Source organism: Mycteria americana, chromosome 2, assembly GCF_035582795.1.
Source record: "Mycteria americana isolate JAX WOST 10 ecotype Jacksonville Zoo and Gardens chromosome 2, USCA_MyAme_1.0, whole genome shotgun sequence".
NCBI lineage: Eukaryota > Metazoa > Chordata > Aves > Ciconiiformes > Ciconiidae > Mycteria > Mycteria americana.
In genome coordinates, this window is record NC_134366.1 from 70,043,227 (window position 1) to 70,070,134 (window position 26,908).

At 40.0% G+C, this 26,908-nt stretch overlaps 1 protein-coding gene across 2 annotated transcripts in view; it reads right to left on the reverse strand.

Moving 5' to 3' along the window:
* Positions 1 to 203: 203 nt before the first annotated feature.
* Positions 204 to 26,908, reverse strand: part of TPK1 (thiamin pyrophosphokinase 1) — a 312,492-nt gene continuing 285,787 nt past the window's right edge. For both annotated transcript variants that reach the window (XM_075493722.1, XM_075493721.1), the window contains one exon: positions 204 to 478. In XM_075493722.1, coding sequence (XP_075349837.1) covers positions 360 to 478 — 119 coding nt within the window. In that variant the 3' untranslated portion in view covers positions 204 to 359. The remainder of the gene's footprint in view (positions 479 to 26,908) is intronic.

The following is a 26,908-nucleotide window of genomic DNA, read 5'->3' on the forward strand; positions in this document are numbered from 1 at the left end:
TATTTCTTTTTGGCAAAAGGGGAAAAAATAGTTTAGTTTTGGAATAAAATACTTCAAGAGTAGTCTGAACTACCCAGATAAGCAGTAGCAGTTTCTTTACGTTCACTTCTGTTTGTGATTGTATTGGGTGACAGCTCATATGTCTTCTGATTTAGTGTGAGGTACCAGAATGAAGTACTCAATTATTGCTACTAATCTTGGTTTGATCTCAAGTGACTTTTATTTCAGACTTGTTTTCCATTCAGTACATAAAAGCAGTGCCTGCTTGTATCTTTCAGAACAGCTTTACTGTCTTAATTCAGTGAAATTTTGCAGTAATTTGAGTTGACTCAGATCAGAAAAGGCAGCTGTAGCTCATCTTATGTTTTGATAGCCATTGTCCACAGCAAAGGCTTGTCTGTCTCAATGGTCACAGTCCCGGAGTCATCATAGGTATTGGAAGTACTGACAAGCGTTCCAAACTTCAGCACCTGGTTAGCTACAAAAAAATAAGTAAAAGACTTAGTGGTACTCTTGAAACAAGTGCATGGATGTGCATTTATTGTTGCGAAGATTGCTATTCCCACAAAGAAGGAATAAAACAGCTGAGTAAATCTAACCCAGATAAACAACATTTAAAATAGCTATGCTAAATATGAATTAGAAGGCTTGTATGAGGCTGTATCCAATGACCTGTAGAGGGAATAAATTAATACTTAATCCCAAAATTAGCATTTTGAGTTTACAGGAGATTATTACAAAAGCAGATTGTTGAATGATCCCCAGAGTTTCACATCTGGAAATTTCTATTTCATTAGCATCAGCTCAAGTACCAGTGCTAGATAAGGTACTTAAAGTAAAATGAGGCAGAGGATCTTACTGTAGTTCCAAACATGGGATTTGCTTTAGCTCAGCAGCAAGCCTATAAGCTCTTAAAATGTGAACAGTTCTAGAGCAAAGGCCAGCAGTTAAAAGTGGTATTATTTAACAACTTTTGCTTTGAAGTAAGTGACTTGCATCTTCTATGGCATGCCTAGTGAGGTATGTGTCCACGTGCAGTAGAAACCAAGTGGCATTACTCTAACAAATAGCTAATGTCAATTTTCAGAGAGTTTAACACAGCTAACAGTGCAGTTGTAATGATGGTTTTGAAATATCTATGAAGTTTTAAACAACTGTTCTATATTGTTTTAGCTGACATGTTTTAAGGGTTACATAGACTTCCTACAAGCTGAGACTACAGATAAAAGCTGCCCCCAAAACAAACAAAAAAACCCCTGCAGTTTAACTTTTATCTCCCATTTCCTCCCTTATGGAGATAGCATTGCTTGTATTTTGCAAACTTATGAACTTCCCCAAAGGCACTCTAGGACTAGTCAGCTCTGTACTAGTCCTTGCTCATATAAAGGTTCAGAGTAAGAACTTAAGACCATCCTTTGTTTTAGTCTGTAGAACAAGCTAAATGACAGCTCTTACTTACTGGTGCCCCTGAGGGTTACATTTCTATGAAGCATAGAGGGAGAGAATTGCTCAGGCAGATCAGCAAGTCTGGTCAGAATTGGCCTGTCAGAATTGCCAAATTGTGCCTTAATACTTCAGGAGGACTCCTCTGGATTTGCTATCAAGTGGTTGACTGCAAATGGAGATCCCTGTGGTCAAGAGGTGTGCAAAACAACACAGTAAGCTCTATTTTGTGATTTGCGCAGGAGACAAATACTCTAATTGTGGATGTGAACATGGGCTGTAGTAAACTTGGGTGTTGTACTGTACAATTACAATGTATGTTACACTGTTTGCCCATTGCTGGAAGCTGCACAGGAGGAATTGATCTTGCCAGGCTGTATGGCTTGAAAATGAGAGACAGTCTGACAAAAAGCAAGACACACAATGTGGTTCAGTGTCTCTTCTGCCAAATCTGCGCTTGCTGCTGCTTGTTCCTGCTCCTACTCTTGTTACTGGCCTGAAATGAAGAGAAGGTTTCAGCTGCTAGCTGAATTTGGTTGGAATGAGAATAACACCCGAGTTTCACTACGGCTTTAAACTGAAGAGTCCTGCCATTTGAATCTCTCAGGAGTTTGAAGCATAACTGCAATGCAGTGTTGCAGTTCAGCAAGGGGGGGGGGGGGGGGGATCACCACAACAAAGTACTGTACTAGATCAATTATGTACCTAAAATAAAGGTGCTAGATTCTATCAGGACGATTTTGGACACACAACAGTGCTAGGCAGGCTCCTAGACAAATGCCAGGATGAATGAGTTTTGGTGTTTGACTTTGGAAGAGACATCAGAGGCCGATGGGATTATGCCTTGCCAGAAGTTGATGCACTGGACTGAGTTGCCAGAGAGCCCAGATTTCACCCTTTGCAGGTAAAACATGTCATTTAATGAAGATGGGGTAACACACGGGCAGAGTTCCCTGTGTAAAAATACTCCCAAAATACTGTGTTAAGTGTTATGATCAAGTTATGAATGTTTCCAGTCAGTTTTAAGTAGGAAAGAACCTTAAATAATTTAAAATATTTGTTGACATAAGAATTACCCATTTTTGGTTACTACATAGTGAAGCTTGAATGAGGGCAAGAACAACTTTGTGGATCAACTCTTACTCCTCTTCTGTATAAACCCACTCATTTAGTATCATTGCTTCTTGCCCAAGACTGTCAGAATAATGTTTCAGCTTTGCATATGAAATAAAGGCTCTGTAGAAGGCAAGAATTAAGAACAACATGGCAGCTTAATGAAACAAAATCTAAAGCAGTATTTATGCATTTAAAAAAAAGTGAAAATCTTGCTTTTTTTTTTTTAAATAAAAAGTTCTTGCCCACTAGGTGGAGCCTTTTATCTTTCTCTACCAGATTTTCTTCTCTGCAAGGATCACAGTTTGAAATGCTGAAGTGAAAAAATGCAAAAACTATAAAACAATACTGCTGATTCACGTGGCTCAAATGGACCAATTCCAAGTACTTGGTTTCACAACCAGCCAACATTTCAACTAACATAATTAAAAATGCATGCTTTCCATTCAATAAATGAACAGTAATTAATGTGAAAAACTAGGTTTAAGCCAGTAAAGGAAATAAGAGGATGTACTACTGCTTCTAGGAAAACTTCCTGCTGTGTCATGCATTATAATGTGAAGTTTACAAGGTCAAAGAAGTGGGAAGTTTTATCAGTTCATACCTGATCCATTCCCTTTTTTTAAATGGCTTTCAGCCTTATTTGTTAAGTCCTAGCAAGAGCTTATGCCTCGGGAAAAAACCTATTACAAAAAAACCCCCCATTTTCACTATTGAGATTATTTTTCTGAAGTGCATTCCCAAGAAAACAGCCTTTTTATTTTCTAATATTTATTTCCTAATTTTTAGGAATTTATAAATACTATATTTCCTAATATTTAGTATTTATAGTTTTGATGGATACCAAAAATGATTTTAATAAAAGATTTCACATTGTGATTTTTTTAAAAAAATCTAAAGCTCAAAAACCCTGGGATTTTTAGAATTCTCTGATTAAAAGAAATTTTATTTTGGATCACAGAAAATTTTCTTTTAGACAAATAGTAGTCTTTTGTTTTTCATGAGAACCTTAAAGAGCTGATTTGGATAAAACCAGAAGTGATTCATCAAAAACATATTCCCCCCCCCCCCCCCCCCCCCTTTCCAGCAGTGTTAGACATTTTTCCCCTAAAGTTTTGCTTAGTGCTTTGGTTCCAATCAAACTGTGTTTACTGATAATAGACTGTTGATGAGAAAAATACTCTACCCAGCTCTTCCAATTGTAGCTATACTATTTTTCATTACTCTCCATCTATAAAGTCAGCATGTCTCAGTGGCACTGAGCCTAGGTGGCCAGGCCTCCAAGGAAAGCAGTGGGGGTCATGAGTGGTTACATGAGAAGGTAACTAAGTAGTAGTTCTGTGGTGTGGTTTTGAAGTCTGACAGCCCTGGACTTCAGAACTAAAAGCAAATGCTATTCTCAATAGCGAGAAGCATTTTCCCAATGCTTGCAATGTGTTCACTGTTGCGCTGCAGGCTTTCAACCTGGAAACTGAGAAATAGCGTGGACTAATTATAACTAGATTGGGTCTCATCATGTTAGGTGCTGCAAAAACACTAACTCTCAATATCAGGTTACTCCTCTTAATAACTGTGTTCATGATCTAGTAGACTTATAAACATTATTTCTATGACTTCATTGTACTATTTAGGATACTTAAAGTTCAGTCCAGCAGAAGAGAGCTTGTATCAAGGTCTCATGTACATCTCAATAAGCTGCACTTAAGCAGGGCTTGAGGGAAGCATATACAGAGAAAAAATTTCTTCTTAAACATATATATGGCAAAAGCAAATGATGTAATTAATTTGAAAGGCTAAATTGAACAAGCAGGCCCTCTGGTTATTCCTACATCTCTACCAAAAACACAGTGAAATCTGGACAGCTGAGAGGGAGGCTTTTAACTGTGGTCTCTAATGGTCATGCTGGAAGAGGAGTTTATGAGGTGCAAGCCCTTCCTTACCAGAAATAGATTTAGTGGAGGAAGTGATTTTTATGTGAGAATGGCCAAACAGTCACGCCTCATGTCTTTATCTGAAGACATGTAGGCAAATGGAAGCCTTTTGGAAAGCCTGTGAATGCAGCAGCGTAGCACAAGGCTCCCCACTTCATGGGATCTCACCAAGTCTCACCATGTGTGCTCGCAGCCCAGAAGGCCAACCCTGGGCTGCATCAAAAGAAGCGTGGCCAGCAGGTGGAGGGAGGTGATTCTGCCCCTCTACTCTGCTCTGGTGAGACCCCACCTGGAGCACTGCGTCCAGCTCTGGAGTCCTCAGCACAAGAAGGGCAAGGAGCTGTTGGAGCGGGTCCAGAGGAGGGCCACAAAAATGATCCGAGGGCTGGAGCACCTCTCCTATGAGGACAGGCTGAGAGAGTTGGGGTTGTTCAGCCTGGAGAGGAGAAGGCTGCGGGGAGACCTTATAGCAGCCTTCCAGTACTTAAAGGGGGCCTTTAAGGAAAGACAGGCCTTCTTAGCAAGGCCTGTTGTGACAGGACAAGGAGCAATGGTTTTAAACTAAGGGAGGGCAGATTTAGACTGGATTTAAGAAAGAAATTTTTTACTATGAGGGCGGTGAGGCACTGGAACAGGTTGCCCAGAGAGGTAGTGGAGGCCCCATCCCTGGAAACATTCAAGGTCAGGTTGGATGGGGCTCTGAGCAACCTGATCTAGTTAAAGATGTCCCTGCTCTTGCAGGGGGGTTGGACTAGGTGACCTGTAAAGGTCCCTTCCAATCCAAAGCATTCTATAATTCCATGGTAAGTCAGGGTCTTACTACTGTGACCACAAATGACTGAGAACAGAACACCGTCACGATGAGCATAGATACCGTGATCTATATTATGCTTCCTTTCCTCAACCATGTGTCTCAATTACTTCCTGCAATATGTAAAGTCACATCTTGTTGATTTCCACCACCGAAAATAGAAATAGGTACAGGAATACAAGCAGATTGCCACTGCTGGCATGGATGTTTGGAATATCAAAATAATTAATTATTAATTAAAAGCTGTATTATAGTGAATGTAATCCTCTTCCCCCTAGGCAAATGCTGCATCAAAATGATAGAAAATTAAGATCAATAAGCTGAAACACAAGTTAAAGTGAAATATTGAATTACCATTTGGTATCCTATTACAGTTTATCTGGAGAGGATTTCCCTGAAGTTCTGTGTTAGGAGCAAAAATCTGCATTTAAATGGAGATGCATTAGTAACGCATGAGCTAGTACTTTGCAGGTCACCCTGTGTCTGCAGAACAGCAGCATTAATTTTGCTATTTAAAAATAAAACCCAAATAGTTTATAGCCTGATTTCCCTTTCATTCCTCCTAGTTTTACACTTGTGATTAGACTGACTTCACTGGAGTTAATCTTGATTTACAGTGATGTATACAAAGGAAAAATTGGGTTCTTGATCTCTGTGCAATGGGAACTGCAAAACTGGAAGTTGCAAATAACAGTAATTTACAATAAAACACGAACTATTTTCAATACTGACACAACACAGAAGTACCATAAAGGCCTGCCGAGTCTGCTGGGAGGGGACAGGGTAGCCTGTCATGGCACAGGTCCCCTCAGGGCCAAGGGGAGTTTTGAATAAGCAGGGATTGCATTGGGCAATTTTTATAACTATTGTAACTTTTGGTACCTGGTTTTGTAGCACAGAACAATGGTTTTGTAATCTCAACAGAGTTGTATGAGCAGGCTCACGAAAGCATTGAGAGGATATGGGGTGAAGGGGGCCCAGCAGGCAGGGCCAGGTGGTTATTCCGCCAGTTCAGATGCTGGCAAAGACTCTGGGCAGGGGCTCTGCAGCACAGGCTGCCTGGCCTCACATCGGTGGGAATTTAGGAGGTGATAACAAAAGCACTGGCTGTCAAGGCTTAACGATTTGATTTAAAAAGAGAGAAAAAAATATGTTAACAGAACTGTGTGTTCTACCCTGGATAGAAACCACCCATGTTGGGTGAGCCTTCAGAAATGCAAATGGATGTCAGAAGTTTTCACATTTATTTCCAGCACACATTTTTTTCCACATATTTTTCCAGCTTTGTAATCATGGTGGTATTGTAAGAATAGCTCAAACTTCTCCTGTCACATCACCTGCTTGGTGGCAATTTAAAATGATAAGCTGATAAAAATGATGCTAAGAAATAGAGCGCTTTCCACACTCATGTTTCTGCTGCTACTACTGCTTCACCAAAATCAACAAGAATCATTAACTGCAGGAAGTTTCTACAGCTATTAGCAGCATTTTAGCACTACTAACAAGATGTGCTCCAGTGTTTGTTCAAAATCACTTTAGCCTCTTAACTTAATTAAAGTGGCCCGGAAAGTCTGACACAAAAACTGTATATACTATTTTCAGTACTGCCTTTCCAGTCTAGATATGATAAAGCTGTACCAATACTACAATAGCAGAATTGATTTACCAAAAATGTAAGTATGACGAAAGTCAGGGAACTAGTTGGTCTGGAAGATTGTTTCGCTAAGCTAAAGGCAAAGCCAGGCTATGAAGTAATTTAAAGAATTTAGTTTAGCCAGGAAGAAGCAGAGTGTTTACTTCATTTTTGATGCTTTCCAGTAAGATTGTATAATGTTTATCAAACTACTTACAGCTCTGAGGGGCTGTACAAGTGACAGGTACTATTAATAATAGTGTTAGAGCACTGAAGAAACTGCTGCAGAAATAAAACATAGCTTCAGTTTGACAGTCACTACTGTAGAGATCTTGCATATAATCTAGACAAAATAACTTGTTGCTATTTTGGTCTGTCTCTACTTCGTGTTGCGAGATAAAGAATGCTATTCTCATGAGAAGAAGGGGCAAGAGTAATGCTGAGATGCATCAGCTAATGAATTGTCTTTAGTACTAAACTTATCCATACGACACCTCATAGCGCACATCATCCTATTACGCTGCCATGCTTTAGAGACATTACTTAGTCACACAAAACTGAGAAAGGCAATCTGGTACAACACTGAAACCCAAGGTTAGCTAAAAACAATGGCGTTCTGTCTTGGCGTTTAGGTCTGAAGCTCTGGTTTGACATGACGGCAAAGAACCTAAAAATACTTGCTGTTTTGGAAGCTGCTACGCCGCCAAGTTGATACGATGCATCTAATGGTGAAATATACTGAATTTGTTAGAGGAAGATATCCAAATGATCCTAGAAAATGATCACATGCCGTGCTGCAGAAAGGAGTGAAATTCCCCCTGCATTCCTCGTGATCGGGCTGTTGGAGACAGGGAAGAGAGATGGAGGAAGAGGAAGGAAAGGCAATCTTTTCCTGACCCAAATCTCAGGGCTAGTAGACTACGTCTATGTACGCAGGCTTCGAACAACTTGGCACCAGAAAGCTTTTCAACATAACCAGATCCAGGACTGACCTTGATCAACATCTTGCCTCTAGCTACAGTCATTTTCCAGCACTTCATATAAAGATGAAAAAAACCACCCTCTGACAGAAACCTATCTATCCTTCAGTGAGTTTTTAAGTGTGATATTAGTTAACCAGAACACATAGTTAATTATTTTTCTCTTCTGTTCTTTGGAATCCTCATAAATCCTGTCACATTTAGATTCATAAATTCGCAAGAAGAGGCAGTAAAAGAGGATTTTAAAAACACATGCATAATACAAGTCTTCCAGCTTCTCCATGGTACCGTTGTTCCCATCATTTGCAAAAATGTGCAGATACAATGATTATTCCTGTAACATCCAAACTGGCCTGTAGCTGAAATATGGCTATATGGGTATTTGCTCAGTAAATACCTACACAGCTTGGGTTAAATGGGGATCTCGCTCATCCACTCCATGGAGGAGAACAGCAGCACTGCTATAAACACTGCACGACGGTCTCAGCCAGTCAACTTCCTCTCCTGCCTACCAGTGTGTAGGAAGGGTCCCCAACATCAAGTCTGCCACCAAATTTAGCACTGCTATGCTTCCTTTCTCTGTGGTGGGGATACGATTTTCCTAAGGGAGTTGATCTAAAGCCAGTCCTGAAAAACACATTTAAGGATACTAGCTTCTCCTCCTTATCACTGCTGCCGGCACTAGCTCAGCTCCATATCCAGAGTCCTGTTCTGCTGCACAGGTTGCTCTGTCACTGGGCTACAGTGCCAAAATTAAATTAAATATACTTTGACAAAGTTGTGTAAAGGCTCAGTCCTTAACTCCAGCTTCTGCCGCATTTTGTAGGGGCAGGAAGCAGAGCAGCCGAATGGTAGCAGGCTGGAACCAATATTTGTGGCAGAACAAAGGTGGCTGCACACAATGTGCAATGTTACAATAGCAAAGATCAAAGAAGATCTTCTGAACTCTGGGAGAGGTTCAACATATTGCAGATTTAAACCCCTCTCCCCAAGTTCAGCCCCCACCAGAACTGACCGAGTCCGTGGCTGCTCCGTTCAGACTCCGGGGTGGCCCCCAGGAGCCACGTATGCACTACAGACTCTCTTGACCACCAGCTGCAGAGTTTCTTGCTCCCAGACCTCATGTCAATCAAGTTGCCAGACCAGACAGACTATTAAACTGTGCCAGAATAGTGGATCTCGTGCTCAAAGAGCTCCTCTGACCACAAGGAAGCAAACAGTTGCCTTCACCTCTGAGCACCGGTCGGTGCAAAAAAAAGATGGTAACTTCTGTGTGCCCTGCCACACCGAATCCCAGGACAGCTGGCTGCACAGTGGCTTGCAGAGAGCAAGGGCATCGCCAGTCTTGAATGCAAGCAGCAGCCCCTCTTAGCTACTAGCACTTTATTACAAATAACTGACTTTGATAAAATTAAATCCCTGACAAATAATTTTATTATGCAAGCTTTAATAGCGAACGGCACCATTTCCTAAAAGAGTTTTATGGAAATATGATATTACATTTACATGGAAAAATTAAAAGAACAAACTAGAATATTCATCCTTATGCACAAAAGGCATCATCAATAAAGCAGCTGTGCTTTTGTCTAAAACATTTCTCTGGAAGTGGGTAATTATTATTTAAAAAACCCACACTGATCTGCTCCTGACAGCTCACAAGGTACATGTTCATCTACTTGCTCTCCCTGACAGCTGATTTATTCTGAGCACAGGTGACTAACTAATAAAGACTATTATACTTCTAATAGAAAAGTAATTCCATTTATCTTTACCCTTCCTAGCAGCACTGCTTCCTTTCACCGCATTGGGGTGGGATGCTGTAAGAGGTTTCTAAAATGTGGTTATTTTCACCCTTACAATTGCTGTGCATTACTCTGAATTTTAGATTGCTCTGCTTTCTTCAGGAAAAACAATTAGGCACAGATAATATCACCCTGAGGAAGAAGCAAAAGCAATTATTTCTGTTACAAAATGTCCCCCTAGATCTGCATGTGAACAACTAAGCTTTTTGATTTTTAATTTTATTACTTTGTCTTTCTGTTAACAAATAATTAATATGATTACTAACACCCTATGTACCTCTAATGTCTATACTATTTCAATTATAAAGCCATTACTGATGCTTTATTAATTCTATTCCATTTATCTTCAAACCTGCACAGTAAACTTAACATTTGTTGGCATTCATGGAGCTGCAGCTCCTCCAAACTCACTCACAGTAATCCAGCGAAGTGTATCTGCGCCATCCCTGAGACAGAACATGAATTTCAACAGGAGACTGCAAATCACACTGTTTTTAGTTCAGAGTCACTCGATTGGATTAGATGGCTCTACATGTCCTCCAAAAAATAAAAGGATTTTTTGAAATAGTGTTGCTCACTGTGTCTTTGCAATCCTCCTTCTTTCTAAGCTATGAAGTCAGCTTTTTTTTTTTTTAAATTTCCAACAAAAATGTAACATGACACAGCAAAGCCTACTTTAGCTAGTAATACCCACTTCTTCCACTTCAACCACCATTACAACACTTTGCTTCAGAAAGGACACGGGAGTGCTATCTGCCATGTATATGAATCAGTAAGTTAGTGCATATGGCTCATTTAAAGTTTTTGTTTGTTTGCTTTTACAGTTTTTTTTTTTTTATGCAGATTCAGGTTTGTTGTCGATGCTGCTGAATACAAATAGCTTCTATATAATGCTTGTCCCCGAAATTAGAAAAGGGAGATTCATCATTAAAGACAAGTCCTAAGTCTCATCGACTGTCAAAGACTTTATTTGAGTGGAGAGCTAGCTACTGAGGATCCTTTAGTTAGTTGTGCACTCTGGAAAAGTCCGATTGATTTCAAGTAATGATTTCCAATATGAACAATGCTCTTCGTGTTGGTGTGCTTCCTCCTCCTGACCTTTGAAAAGCCTCCCCCCCCCCCCCCCCCCATTTCTCTCTCCCCTTTTGCAAACTGGCTAGCGATGCATCCTCTACATTCAGAAACACGTCATGCACTTCCAGGCCCTGTGATTGTTAAGGATTCAATGGTTTGGGGGATGTTTTCTCCTACTTCTTTTCCTCTAGGGAATACTGCCTTAGCAGGGCTATACCACGCTTTCTGCCGAGGCTGAGTGGAACTAAAGGCTTCTGCATTAATCATGCAGCACCATGTCAGGCACTGCCCAGGCCAGGTGATGTAAGCTCTTGACCCTCAAACACAGAGGCTGAAAGCACCGCTAAATTAATGTAGTGCTACATGGTGCAGTCAAAGACATTAAAGTTTTAAGAGTGCAATTGATTAGATGTAATTCAACTTGCAAACACATTGGTCAAGATGGATTGCAACAGTCACGCTGTGGCACAGTGATGCATGTCAGCAGGCTCTCAGTTTTACTGTATGGAGGACTTGACATTGGCTTTTAACCTACCAGTAAACCACTCCTAGTGGGAAGGAAAAGGGGAGGAAAGTGGGAAGGAAAAGGAATTACAAATCCAGTAGTCACATGTAAAATGAAAGACAAAGCCAACTACATTACAGCTTGTCTACTTCTGTCAACACCAACTAATTTCTAGCATTTGGGTTTGAAAGACCATGATGGCTGCAATTGCCAAATATGGAAATACATCCTCAAACAGCCTTTTTTTTTAGGCTATAGGGAGCTTCCATAAAGTAAATCCGATTTATAGCCTGGGATGTTCCTTATCTCACCTGAAATCACTGTCATCTTCAAACATTTGTCATTCCTCACTAATTATCAGTGTCTGAGGGGTATTGTAGGAGAAACATTCCTATCAATAGCTAAGGAAGCCACTTTTCTGAATTTTATTTTGAACTCAAAATCAAACTTACTAAATATGAGTAGATCTTGTTTGACATTGCTTTTCCCATCCTGGCCATTTTGTGTACTCAACATTTTCCACTTTTTCTTGTTTTGTAGTCACTTCACAAAATGTATGATACCCAGCAGAATTTCATAGATATGAACTATCTGACCGATTGTTTAAAATCACCAGATGTAAAATACTTTTTTATTTTGCAAATAGGGAAAATTTTCCCTGAAAGCAAAATTATCTCAGAGGAAAAGCAAACTTTGCTAAAAATTACTTTAAAAACATTTCTGTTAGTTCTAGAAACAATGATAGCAGCTTAAGTTCCTCTTAAGTTCACATCTTTCTTAAAAGTATCTGAAGGATCGAAAAAATAGCACTGTAAAAGGTTTCTGATTAACCTGCCATCTACAGCAGAGTAATGCAACTTTTTAGAGGTGTGGCATAAGTGTTAGAAAAGGAAATAAGTACGGTTAAAAATGATATGAGTATGAATGAGTATCTCTTTATCCTGGGGGAAGAATCATAGGTATAAGAGCTTATTTCATATGTTGTTTCTAAACTTACTTTAAGGTATGTTTGCTTAAAATTGAAAAAACCCCAATATGAATTTCTACTTTCAAATAAGGCAGATCAATAATAAAGCACATAGTATTTCAAAATTTAAGCATTCCTTTAACTACTGCTATGGGGTTTCCTACCAATAGTTTCAACAAGTCTGCTGCATAGTGCATTAAAAGATGGATGTATCTATGACTAATGCTCACAGGAAAAATTTAATATAGCTATAATCCTTTCATTTGAATTCTTCTATGCTCTACTATCCTAAAGATTCTACAACATCCAAATAAAAAAATCTCCAATGTCTATGTGCTTACAAAGCAAGCAGAAGTACCCAAGAATATATTGACACATCTAAAGATTAATCCTGGGATATTCCAATCAGAGTAGACCCTTTTCATAATTAACCAGATGCAGAAGTCTCAAAGCAAGCGAGACCTACAACTCCATTTCACCTCTTGGAAGATGTGGAGATAAGCACATATTGCTCCTAATATCGTAACTTGAGGACTACATCACTATGTATCACTACAAAACATCCAGTAAGATGGAAGAGGCCAGTGTATCTCCGAGGTAACCTCAAAACCTAGAGATGTCTCATGCAAGCTTTGGACCCAACATCAGGCTTGGTGATCATTGAACAATTATATGTATTTTGTAATTTAAGGCACGGTTATCTATCAAAAGGTGTGTCTGTTATGGAATAGGCAGCACTGCTCTTCTAGAAACAGGCAGGTTTGTTTTAAGAACCATCAAAATAATATCATATGCATGCCCACTACAATGCATACTTCATGAGACCAAGGGAAGCACTTTGTAGTGATCCTCAAAATCAGCCAGGAAGAAAGTCTGGTAAGAGCTTAAACCTTACTGGAAGGGTGGGTTTAGAAAACACCAAGTAAAACACAAACATTTCCAGGAAGAGCTCGAGAACCTTGCAAGGTCTGTACAGAACTGATATAGATGAGCCCTGCAGCAATGAGGTCAGTACATCACAAGAGGTTTGTCATGTCATGTCATGTGCAAGAGTGAAACCTGGATGATACAGATTTTGAAGTACAGGGCTCATTTACAGGTATATAAGCAGAAAAGAGACCAATAAAGTGTCAAGCCTAAAAGCTGTGAGCAAAAACGTAGTTAGATGACTTCTAACATCATCGGCAGCCAGGCAGATAAATCTCTGCATGCTGCTTTGAAAGAGTACCCATGAATAGTCATAAGATTCTCCAGCAAAGCACAGGACCTTTAAAGAAGGCCAGAATACTGCAGGAAGCTCTTACTCAAATATACCTGAAGTCAGTCAGCCATAAAGGATGCCTTACAGATGTCACACACACAAACTATACTGGAAGTAGACTGAGGGGCTTTAAAATAATGCTGCAGAACAGAAAAAGTCCCTCAAATCTATCATTTTGGGAGAGGGAAGGAACACCACCAGACATTTAACAGTAAAAAAACATCCCTTGGAAAGCTTGCCTTGCTATAGCACTCTAAACTCACTAAATGCAGTTGGCTGGCTAACCTCTGTTGCCCACAGGTAAACACTCCTGTTAAGAAGTTTTGTTCCCTCTCTTGGATCATGGACTTCAAAAGTCAGGGGATGCTGAATACAACACTGAGACAACTCCTGTAATTTGAAGAAGACAGAATGGACAATATCACTGATGTAGTGTAATGAGCTGTTTCCCTCCTCCCTACTGTGATTAATGGTGTGGATAGGAGGTCTGCTTGCTGAGCTGATAGACATGATTCTGGCCCTGGAGGCATGCCCTATATATAGCACTGTGTGAATACATGCATGAGAGATTGGCAGGCAGAAGCAGCTCTGGGAGCCTTTGTTATTGTCCAGTTTACTCTTTCCTGAGCTCCTCCAGCTTGCACAATCTGTGTAGCCTCTGGGAAGGCAGCTTTAGAATTTGCTTACTTGATGGAAAAAGCTGCTCTTCTTGACGCATATGATGCAAAGTAATGTGACAGTGATTGACAGCTGGGGGGACGAGGAGAGGAAAAATGAGTTAAGTCAGGGTATTGCGTGAAGGAGCAGAAGGGAGAAGGAAAAAAAAAAAAAAAGGAAAATTCCTTGTTACCACACCACGTGTGCAGCGGTGGAGATACGAGTTGCTGTTTTTTATAATAATAATCATTATTAAAATCAGTTAAGTTGACACAAGTTTATGATGACATAAATAGTACCCAATGATTACTAGATATTTTTCTTCAAAACTTAATCTTCCCCAAATAGAAAATAGTTAATAAGTTTGTGAGTCTGCCAGTCTACTCCCCCTTCACATTTTGTGAATAGGTAATATAATGAGAATATAACCCCCAGGGCCTAGTCCTATCTACACTTCCATTGATACGCTACGCTCCTCATGCATACATTTAAGGTGAGCCAGAACTTGCCTGCCAGCTTCTCATTCCCTTCTCCCTTATACTGCAGAGAGAATTGTAACTTTTATTGAATGATGCAATTACATTGCAATATACCGGGCAATATACAGTGCACTGCTGCTTTTGTGCTTTCTTAGTTCAGGTCTGAAAACAGACGAAAAAGCTGGAATTGATTCCATCAGCCTTTTTTGTATTGAAACAAAAGGTAACACCCAGAGAAACTTCTTTCCGCTAGAAAGATGAGGAACTCAAAATTTGGAGTCTCTCATTTTTTTCCTTTAGGAGATGGTACATGCCCAACAGAGACATCCCATTTTAGGTTATCTTTGGCAGACTGTTAGGTTCTGGACCACTAGCATGGAAGCTGAACTCTTGGAAAAAAAGTAACAAAAGGGGAAAACGATAACAACTTGAAGACACTTGTGGCAAAACTGGAGATGTTAAAATATATCAAGGAGGAAAGAGTTTATTTGAACAAATCCCAACTGGCTCTTATTCTTAATGTTGAATAAAATACCCATTTCCAGAGCTCCAGGAGACATGCTGGAAACCACTACTCATTGCTGCTATTTGGAAATAAAGTTTTACAGGCGTCTCATAAGAATATGCCATGCTTGCATTCAGCCTAAAGGAACTACCATCATTAGTAAACAGGTTATGCTGTAGTTTTCCTTCTGTTGCATATGTACATGCAGCTCTGTATAACAAAGTCATAGGAGACAAGGTTAGGAAATTACATGCACCGTAGTTGTGTCTGTCAATACAGAAACCTTTTCTTCCAGAACAGCAACCAAATGTTGGATTTTTATGATTAAATTCTGATCTTCTACAGGTACTAGTATCAGACCATATGCCACAGCATGCTCAGTGTGATGTAGCATTAACACCAGTATTTTAACAAGTTCTGCATGGAATCATGATGGTCTAAAACACCAAACCCTCCCCTCAAAACCCCTTAATTGCTAATGGGACTAATTTCAGTGTATGCCCCTCTGAAAATCCTGGAACTCAAAGCCCTCACACTTTATAGAAGGCTGTAATCCACAGTCAACTTTGCAAAAGATTTGCAAGTCAAGATGGGTCATGACGGGTCAAACTTTGAAGGTATTTCCCACTTTGAAAACACCTAGTAGGTCTCACTATCATCCCTTAGGGAGACTGGGTTCAAACAGTACAAATCTTCAGGCCATTTGAGTACATTCACTGTCATCTTCGGGGATAACTGCAATTCCAAGACTTATGCACGCCCATCTTTAGGGTAAATTCATACCTAATTTGGGCCTTATCTAGTTGGTCTAGTTTCCTGTTCTTTTCTGCAGGTTACAGTTCAGAGAGGTACTACATCATGTGCTTAAGCTAAGTCCACACAGACATGTCACTGATACCATAAAAATGTCAGCACCCAGCCTGTGTTGTGCTGAATTTAAGTTCAAAGGATTCCTTTTAAAACCTCTGACCATATAATATGATGGAAAAAGGACAGGGAAATTTGTAACCTCTCACAACAACATCTAGACCTACCAGTGCCTTTAATTCTTGATTTAAAAAGCAAGCAAAACAAGACAAAACTTAGCCTAGCAAAGCCCTTCTACTTTTAAATTAATCTCTTTATTTATAACCTTAATGATAGTAAGACACATCAATAATAACATGGTATGAAAACTCCTCTCTTTTCTCCCCAAAGCAGTTTTTCTTACAACGATTATGGTAATTTTTCTTGTCTCTTGATTAAATGAAGGCAGCTTGCTTCACTAGATGTGTCTTGCCTGAACCAAGCTGACTTTACATTTTGGCATGCACACAGAACTCCAGAACTGAAAAACCTTTGCTAAGAAAGATCTAGCGTTCAAAACCTACTCAGTCTTGACACTGTGTAGTCTCTTCCATTTTCATTGCAGCCTGGTTATGGAGGAGACAAGTTTTTTTACTTGTCACATTAAGCCAAAATTGGGTTAATCTGACCCTAATGACAATGAGCCAATTTCAGGAACATGTGAAAGTCCTGCCCTGCTTTTCAAGGAATGGTACATGCAGGAGTTATCTTCCCCCCAGTTTCTCAAACAAATACCCCTTTCCCACCCCCCACTACCCAAACTAGAGATGTATGCTTAGAAATTCATCCTATGAAGCGATCTAGACATTCTGACGACTGCAATTTATCAACATAAATTACTGCACTTCACAGCAAAGCTTCTGTCATAAGAAAACACTGTGTGCCCTAAATTGCCTGCTGCCCTCTTCAATAATCAGCCTAGTTTTTAAGATCTAGAGATCTGCTGATAAAGGACACCTCGGTGCATACAGCGACAGAAAAAAATTGAGTTTCATACACATCACTGGAAATGTCCACACAGTGGTCTATTAATCTTTAGATTGGGGTCATTCTTCTCTGGAGATGTGGTAATAGATTACTTTGAGAGAGAATGGGGAAGAGCACCCAGAGAGGGGCCGGCTTAATACCAAGCAAGCTTGCCTCCTTCCTTCTTGGTTTAATCCTAAAATGTTTCTAATGGCCAAAGCTGCTGTTAACTCTGTATTGACCAACACTGATGCAAAAGGAGTGCACAGTGTGTTAATAACATCTTCAGTCTGCCCCTACACCTTCTCAAGCAGCCTACGCCGTAAGACCCACGCTGGCACTGCTCCTCTTCTCTCCCTGATCACAGCCCATTTCACTGGTTCCAGCATCATCACCCACCTGCCCGAGAGCTCCTCAAATCCCCTACCCAACCTCCTTTGCATTTCTCTATCTTGCTGTTTTCTCTGGGAATCAAAATCTACTCACTTCTGGAAAGGCACAGGAGAAAGTGGGCAGGCTCTGACCCTTTGTCTTTTCTCCCGTTGAGATTCAGTCTCTAGGTTACCACAGATAAAAAAAGACTTTCTCTCCCCTCAATCTGGATGAGCCTCCAATGAGCCCAGACCTTCAGCCCCACATTTTAATGTTCTTTTGGTTCAGAACCTTTAAAACTACATCAGGGAAAACATACCTGAAAGTGCCTTGGAGGGACTTATGAGGGGAAGTGGCCTCACATTCTTCAGTATTTTTGCCAGTCCTGATTTTTATAGTATTTCTTCCCATGTGGACTCTGAAAACTGTGATTACTAGCAGCATAGGGAATGCCCACCACTGTGTTTAGGGGCATGCTTCTCCACCCACAGAGCAGAAACCAGGACTGGGAACTGAAATCAGTGGAGTGCAAATGATCAAGAACAAGGCAGTGCCCATGCTGGGTTCCTCCTCTTTCATCGTATGTCTTTCATTGTGCAGCCAAGGAGATGGTCTGTCAGGGTAGAAGAAAAGCACATGGTGCTTCACCTCTCCTACATCAGCTGAACTGCCCATAGGGGCCATATCTATAGGCATAAACTAAAGCAGTCCCAAGCTGCTGCATCGTTCGCCGGCATCCAGCCTGCCTCCTGGATGGTTCAGGAACACCAGCACAGGGAAGGACAATTCAGTGGTTGAATGACATTGCTGCTTTGCATCTCTGCAGTCCTCTGGTGTACTTATACCTCTGGAGAGCCTCAAAATTAAGCTCTTCAGGTGTATTTGTCTCTGTTCACGGTAACCTCAAAACACCTCCTCCTGTATAACACAGTACACGCTGGCAATGCTGAGGTTCAAGTGTTCTGTTAGGATTTTCACTGCATCTTCCTCCTTCCAAGATACCAATGTAAGCTTTTCTGTATTATTGCCCATACAAGTTTCTCAGGATGCATCCAACTTTTAAATGATGACTTAATGTCTTAAAAGTTTTAGGCTCTTCATTATCAGTTAGGAAAAGCTACGAAGAGGGTGGCCACATTTTGAATTTTTTGGGACAACACAGGCTGGACTTGATTGAGAGAGAAGAAAGGTATTTATATGAGGAATAAATGAAAGTATTACCAGGTAGTCCCATATATAATAGGACAGCATAGTACTAACCAATTCTAATATATTCTCTAATGGTCCTGTTCTATTTCTCATTTATTTCAGTCTTGAATCCCTAAATGTCACTTGTCCTGTGGGAGACTATTACAGACCCTCATTGATATTAATGGCATCTGCTTCACAGAGCCAGCAACCCTCCAACAGCATCAGACGTTCAGAGCTTTAGAAGGGGAGGCTCTTCCATTATACTTTATCATAGACAATATGAAATTCTGCCTCTCCACACTCTGGGAACATCGCCCCAGTTTCACAGCAGGGATGACTCGCTCATTGTGCTGTTTCTTGCCGTTTAGATGCTACACACCTTATTTTGCAGAACCTTCCCCCTCCTTTTCAGAGCTTGTGCCAGTCTCACAATTTCATGGAGAGAAAAGAACTTACACTGCTTCTTGGGAGAAGCTGCACAAGTGAAAGACAAAAGTCCACACTGGAAGCACCTTGCAAAAACAGACACTGAGAAAGAGCCACCACATATCAGTCCTATCTGGATGCTAAACCATAGGCAAAGGAGTTTTTGGCTGCCAGCAATGGTGTTGAATATCTGCACACAACACCCTGAGCTTCAACTTTGAAAGTGTTTTTTTTTTTTTTTACACTTAAGTAGGTCATAATTTTTGTTCCCAAGTAACTGCGCAGAGAGAAAGAAAAAACAACTGGGGCACCCCGTGACATTATGGGGGATAGTGTGAAGGTAGGATGACAGCGCTTACTTCTTCATTAAACCAAAGCATCTGCCACTTTGTTAATACTCCAGCACGCCCTACTCTCGGAGAGCTGTGAAGGCAGCAGTGATTAAAGCCAGTTCCGACTAGGGAAAACGCATGTTACACTGACCTCAGAAGTGTAATTAAAAATTTATGTTGCTGCACCTGCCAGCCGAGTGGTCCACGCCCTAATCCGAGGAACCATCTGTGTAGGTGTAGGTACGGCACATACACAGTCTCAGGAGAGGCACCCTGGACTTACCAGCACGACAGGGAACAAAAGATGGTCTAGTGTCAATCCCTCCTGACTAAAAAAAAATAATTTCAAGTGAAGCTTATGACCTGGGAGGTAAAAAGTTACTGAACCTAGTCCTTAGAGAGGCCTCTGCACTGACCCGATCAGCTGTAATAGCTCAAAGAAGCCATCACAGGCTGCTCAGGGCAGTTTTCCTGTAAATAGACAGCTGTGAACATAGGAGACTACAGTGGCTTCCTGCCAAAAATCTGTATTTTAATAACTTTGTAATTGCATATTTTTGCAATCTGTTGACTCTGAGTTATTTTAAGAACATCCAAGAAGTAAAACAGTATCACCACCAGATTTTCTGGTACTTTAAATTTCATAATGAAGTTTGCAACAACTCAGTAATTACTGTGAATAATTCATAATAAGGGTTATAATGATGTGACACATTTTAGTGAATCCCTGAAATTTAGGATGTTTAAGTGATATAAACAAAATCAAAATTAAATTCAATAGTAAATATTAGAAGAAAAATAATTAAATTCCATAATTAAAAAAAAAAACAGATCACAAATCCAGTCTGGGTGGTGGTGTTGCTATCAGGCTCGTGTAATTTCATTAGAAGTGATTTGCTCTAAAGATGAAGCATAATTTTAATGAAAACGGCTGTGATCCTGCAAATATCATCATCCATAGGCAAAACCATGCTTATGAGTAATGCACAATGGGACAACTTGTGTGCAACTATTTGCAAGACTGTGGCTCCAGTCACAGTTTGCACAACAAAAACCAACAAAATATGAAAAAATAATCCATTTTAATAAAAATAACGCGGAATTAAATCCCCTTTTACTTGGTTGTGCTTTTTAGATTAGTGCTATGAACAATGTATTGGATAAGGGATATGGAACAAGTTTCAAATGATCAAAGTCACTTTGCTGAAAGAAATGGAGTCAAGCATGCCTTAGCTCACTGTACCCTTTTCATCATCCAATATTCTGAAACTGTGATCCCTAAAGCAGGCTTCCAGGGACAGCCACAAGACACCTAACTGCATTATTTCTTTCATGTACTAATATGGTTTGGGATATCTTGAAAATCTTGTTTCACTTGAAATCGAAATAATAGGCTTTTTACCTCTTCACTCTAAACAGATACACTGACTGACCATTCAAAGTCAACCACTTGAACTCCAGTGCTTAAAGAGAATAATAAGGTAAGTTCAGGTTTGTATTTGTAATGCCTTTTTCCAATTTTAAGTCAAAATTTTAACAATGAAAAGGCTTGTTGTTCCACTTCATGAGTGGAAGAATGAAAGCCCAGTTCTCTTACCCCTTTTCCCAAGGAGGCAGCAGGCTGAAATTAAAATCAAGCCTCTAGCTTCCAAGACTGCCGTCTAAGGAACTGTCTCATAATAAAGCAGATAAATAGTTATAACCCAAAATGTATGTCTCCAAAGGTTGATCAGGCTGAATGGGCAGTGACTGACTGCTTTTCTTTCCCCTTCCTGAAAAGCAGCGACAAAAGCCCTTCGTGGGCAGGTGAATTCGCCAGCCCCAGCATACACTGGGAGGGACAGTGAAAGACTGCCAGAGGTATGCTTGAAGGTATAGCTGTGCAAGCATTCAGCCCAAGACGTGGAGGGCTTTTTATTAGAGTTTATTTCCTCAGTAAGGTGTATGTGTTTGATAGCAAGAGGAGGAAAGTGCTGGGTGACAGATCCTGGTGACAGATTTGCCACATATAATGATATACGGATGTGATTTTCATTATGCTTTGCAAAAGGAAATGGAGTGTTTACACCTAATTCTGAAGAATACAAAAAATGCAAGGAGGCTTTAGTTTGGGTTTTGTCTTTTTTTTAACCTGAAGATTTAGCAGTGACCTTCTTGACAGCTTGTTGCAATTATTTTTCTGTTATCCCATTAATCTCTTAATTATTCTCTTCAATAGCCACGACACATACCTTAGCCCTCCAGTTTGAAACAGTATCACTTAGCCCCAATGAAGCCTCTAATGTACCAATTTTTACCAACAATGAATGAAATATTGAGAGAAAATAAACTAGAGTTGCAAGTATTTAATACTGGTCACTAAATACAAGAGAATAAATATAAGATTCTAGAAGAATGGCAGCCATGGTAGATAAGATGATTCGTGATATATGTGGGATGCAAACTCCCCCCATCTTCCTAACACCACAACTTTTCTAGTGGCAAGGGAAACATAGCAGTCTTTTCATCTCCTTGTCAGCTCCGAGAAGCAAACTGAAGAGCTTTATTCACTAACAAATGTAAAGCAATAGACAGTGAAAGACCATTCTTGAAAGGTTCTCCATCACTCATCCACTAAGAAACCTTCATTGCTATGGCAGCAACAGCAACACTTTCTAGCAGGGGCTTCCGGCGGCTGCTTCAAGGCTCAGTGATGCCATAGGAGGAAACTAACATTTAATTTTACTTCTTTATTGGTGGGTGGGAGGGACGGGAGCGTAACAAATGACCCCTGACATAAGGCATTTCATGGAGAATTGACCAGTTGGGATTAATGGCCCTTGGCTGCATTTGGGCTATAAAATTTTTCAGCCAGCCATTAATTTTCAGGAAATGCTCTGTGCCTCAGTCATTATTACTTAAATAAAAACATATATTGTATATATGGTCAAATCAAATTATGGCTAGAATTTTGTCAAGCACAGATAAGGGTGTAAATTTACTGTGTTATTAAAGCTTTTCCTTTTACGTTCGGACAACTGTAGTTTGGTAGTGGGAATGACTGCTATACATGCCCAAGGAAAATGCCCTTGCTTTGTCCTTGTGTAGAGCAATCACAGGATTAAGCCAGGATAACTATTTAAAAAAAAAAATCATTACCAACTACCTTCATTTTTGTTATGATCATGAAGAAAAGTAGTGTACATATACGCACAGATGTTCACTGTAATTAAATCCAACAATATGTATACTTATCACACAAAAATATATACAGTATATTAAACACAGAGAGCGGTGTGGCATTTTTGCAAGGAATTTGGGCTGACTGCATTAATTATGTGTGCCAAATCTGTAAGTGCATAGTGCAGATCATCCTAAAGAAAGGCTAATAAAACTTTTCTATCACACTTACGTTCCCTGGTTTTTGCTGCACACTGCAGGAGCACCAATTTATAAAAAGGAGTTTAACAAAATTTTATTGAAGCTATGGCTTGCAAGCCTGAGTCTGTAAAGCCAGGTACTTCAGCTGCCATCAGTGAGACCATACAGTGATTTGAGAAAGACTATAACCAATAAAATTTTAGAAGCCTCTATAAATGACTTAAAATAGATTTTCTATACAAGTGCCTTGACTTGAAAAATCTAATGGTAAGGTCTGGACCCACGATAGGTATACAGTCCAGTACAGTTAGTATTAATGTAAGCTTTTTACCAATAGAGAGAGGGAATTTATAAGCTTACCAGAGATTACAAAGCATCTATGTAGAGCCAAGGATGATCCACAGATACCTGGCTTTAAAATCTTGAACACTTTCTATGTATACAGAAGTGATGTTAGTTCACGTCTGGAGATGTTCTGCCTTTATGACGTGCACTGTTTTTCTTTCACCCAGCCCGGAGCAGCACGCCTACTGAGGCAGGCTGTGTCCTTAGGTGCAGCCCCACTGAGGACGCAGCAGAGCATGGGCCGATTTTGAGGTGACAAAGCTAAGGAAGGAACAGTGAAGCTTCACCTCACCCCTGCAGCAGCCTGGTCCCCAGCAGCAACGGGGCACTAATGTCATTCCCTGTCTCTGAAGAGAGGCAGGGCTGGACACCAAGCTCCATCCTGCCCCTCAGCACCCGAGGCTGACGGGCGTCTGCAGTGCATGCCCGGTCACCCCAACACCCCTGAGGGGTGATACTGGGTTTTACACTATTTTTACAATAGCACTTGTAGAAAGTGAAGGACATTCTAAATCCGTGTCAACAACACCCATTTATTGAAGAGCAAATACCAATGTTATTTATGTTTAAATGAACATTACTTCATTTCACTTCATGGGCATGCTGTCTCTAACTCACTCTCCCACCTCCCTGCGTCCGTGCTGGGCTCCCCAGCATCCTCACTGCGGTGCCCCTGAGGTGCTCTGACCATTCCACCTCCCTCTCAAACTCAGCCTTCGGTCTTCTCCCCCTCGTCTCCTGCATGGGCAGGCATGCTCCTGCTTCATCCTGTTACCACATTCACCCTCTCACGCTCCCTTCCCCACACCAAGAAGGGCCTTCTCCCTTAGAAAAATAACAAGAGTTTTCCAAGCTGCTCAGCACCCAGAGATTGCCAAGTGAGACGGGAGTTCACCCAAAACACGTGAAAACAGGCCTGTTTTAGAAAGAGTTTCATCTTTCCAAATCATTTGCCATTCCTAACATCTTCCACAATGGTCAGCCTCATGCCTTGTTAGCTCTGTAGATCGCACCAAGACCTTAAATGCTCTAAAAGATGACAAAACCAGGACAGGGCCCGGTGTAATGCGAGTTTTATACTAATATACATGACTTACTGCCTCCACACTTCATGGACACATTTGAAAAAAAGGAATTAAGATTGCATGTTCTGATTCACCTTGGCCTTCTTCAGCCTTGTACTCAATGTAGTCACTGATATGCAAACCAATTTTATCAAGTCTCAAGAGATTATTTTGGCTGGTACTATGAACCAAAAAAATCAGGTTTGATCAGGCTCTGACGCTGAATAGCTATTCATATAGCATATTCAGCTCTAAATTTGCATTTCCTGGCAACTGCTTGTTTACTGTGAACACGCACAGTTGGCAAAAAAGGGTTTTGTAAGAACACAACAGCGGACAAAATTTATTGTCAAATCCTAGCCCATGTCCACCCCAGGAATCCAATGCACCAAAACTGAGAAAATGGCCAAAATTTTCTTTCCTTTTTCATTCTCTGTACAGAAATGAAACTTTTCCTACACACTGTGTTAAACCATAAAAGAATTGGCAAGCAAATATTAATTTCTGCCATAAAAGCAATGAGCAAATGTAGCAAATATTTTATGTTGTAATTTCTGTAATCGGTACTGTAAAAGTTGGTGAAAAAATGCATATCCACCTTAAATGGCAGTGAAACCCTGTAATGGAGGTTAATAGTAACTACTACATCTAATTCACCAAACAGATGGAGCATAAGAGATCATATGGTGTGAAAGATACAATTCAAACAGTCTTAGTGTCCTGTAAAAATATAAAAACAATAGAGAAGAAAGATGTATTTATATGCCATGGATTGAAATTCTTTTTTGAGTAGACAAAAGGCAGGAAGACACCATTAGGTGATACTGCCATGTTACCCTACGTGCACAAACATACTTGAGAAACAATTAGGTAATAAGAATCATACTTTAGATATACAAATGCAGCTAATGGTCAAAAATGGTCATCACAAACCAGTATGTCTTACCAGCATTTCAAAGAAATGTATCAGCTGGCAGATGGAGAAAACAGCAGTACTGTTGAAAAATTAAAATTAATTATTTTTTTTTTTTAAAAAGGAAAATGCTTTCCCAAACAGCATGGCTATGGGGAGATAACAGCACTAGCTGTGACCAGTGGTTAATGCAAATCCAATTCATTTTATTGCTATATCTTCCTTGCTTTATTTTCCTCTGTTCATCAATGTATTAAGTTCTTTTTGTAAGTATTTTTGCAAGACTGAGAGCCTTTTGAGGCAGGGATTGTATATATGCTATATGTTCATACACTGCTTCTTCAAGCCTTGGTTATAGCTTCTAGACATCACAGCAATGACTGAAAAACAAAATTTCATCAGCTTAGAAATACGACCCATGAGATGTAACAGATAGATATCTAAGTATATAGTTTGACTTCAGAAGTAGGAATCCAAATACTTCCAAAAACAATAGCAGTAATCTGTGCTACACCTAAGCAAACTAAGGATGGATTAAGGGGTGAAAGAAGTAGTCTTTATTTCCAAGACTTCTGGCAATTTTTATCTGTAATGGTTACTAAACATGGTTATCAGAGGGAATTTGTTAAGTATCTGAAAAATCAGGCCACTTACAGGGCTTAATTTTGGAGTGTAAACATTTTCGTCATGGTAGAATGGAAACTGCATAGTTGGGGAAAAATACCTAATACCTTTTGCAATTTAAAACTGTACTGTACTATTATTTTCCACATCAGCCAAAACTCCTTCAACTTCCTTATGCACATGAAAAATAATGTCAGACACTGAGAACCAATTATCAGTTCCTGTGTAATGAATCCCTTATGCTTGTAATTAATGTATTTTAGTTTTAAAACAAAACAAACCTGAAACTGATAAGTATTTCACTACACTTTGTTTATTCTACAAAAAACCCCACCAGGCAGCCAAAGAAGAGCTGTATCAATGTATCTTCTGATATTTTTCAAAGTTTTTTGCCCTAGGCTATAAAATAATTAAAGATGGTGGAGGAAAAGAATTTTCTCATAATGCTTTGAATGATACGATGTTATCGGTTGGAGACAATTAGCTGCTCATTAATATAATGCTGAAGTATTTTTTCAGCAAGTCCTCATATACATGGACTCGCTGAAAAGGATTTTGCGTTCATACATACAATATACATAAGTATTTCACAAAAAAAACCCACATTACAAAAGCAGTGTTAACTGCATTATTTAGTCACTTTCAACTGATGCTAACAATGAACATGAGAATTATTTGCCTCCTTTGTACTCATCCATTAAGATATAATTTTAAACACTTGCTCAGCAGCTATTTTTTCTCCTGCTTCCTGCCTCTTTGATACTGAGGGGTTTTGAATCAGACCCTTGAATTAAGATTCTGTGAGTGGTTTTGCCTGTGGAATATTCTGAACCTGACTCAGTACCGTGTTTATTCCAGCAGCGCTGAAAGGTTTCTATCCAATGCACAGCTCAAGTTGTGGCGATGCTGAATTCAGCCCTGATGTCTGAGAAGCTTTGAAATCTCACAAGGTGAGAAACAGCATGAGCTTGCTTGATCTTGGTATTCAGGCCTTTTGTTCAATCCTGACTGAACAGGCACTATGGATGAGGACTTTGATTGGGAAAGAGAAATTTCAGGCCAAAACCCTACAGTGAGATGCGGTCTCCAGAAAGGTTAACATGTTCTTCAGAACAGCAAAGACAGATTGCTGCTCGCGAGTAGCACTGTGATCCACTTAGCTGAAGCATACAAAAAAGATTTTGCTCCTTCTGCTTTCTGATGCCTTTCATCACTCTTTATGTAGGAAAGTAAATAGTTGACGCTGGCCCGGCACCTGGCCGGTCATTGCCCTGTTCATAAATCAGAATAAAGCAAACATCACTTTTT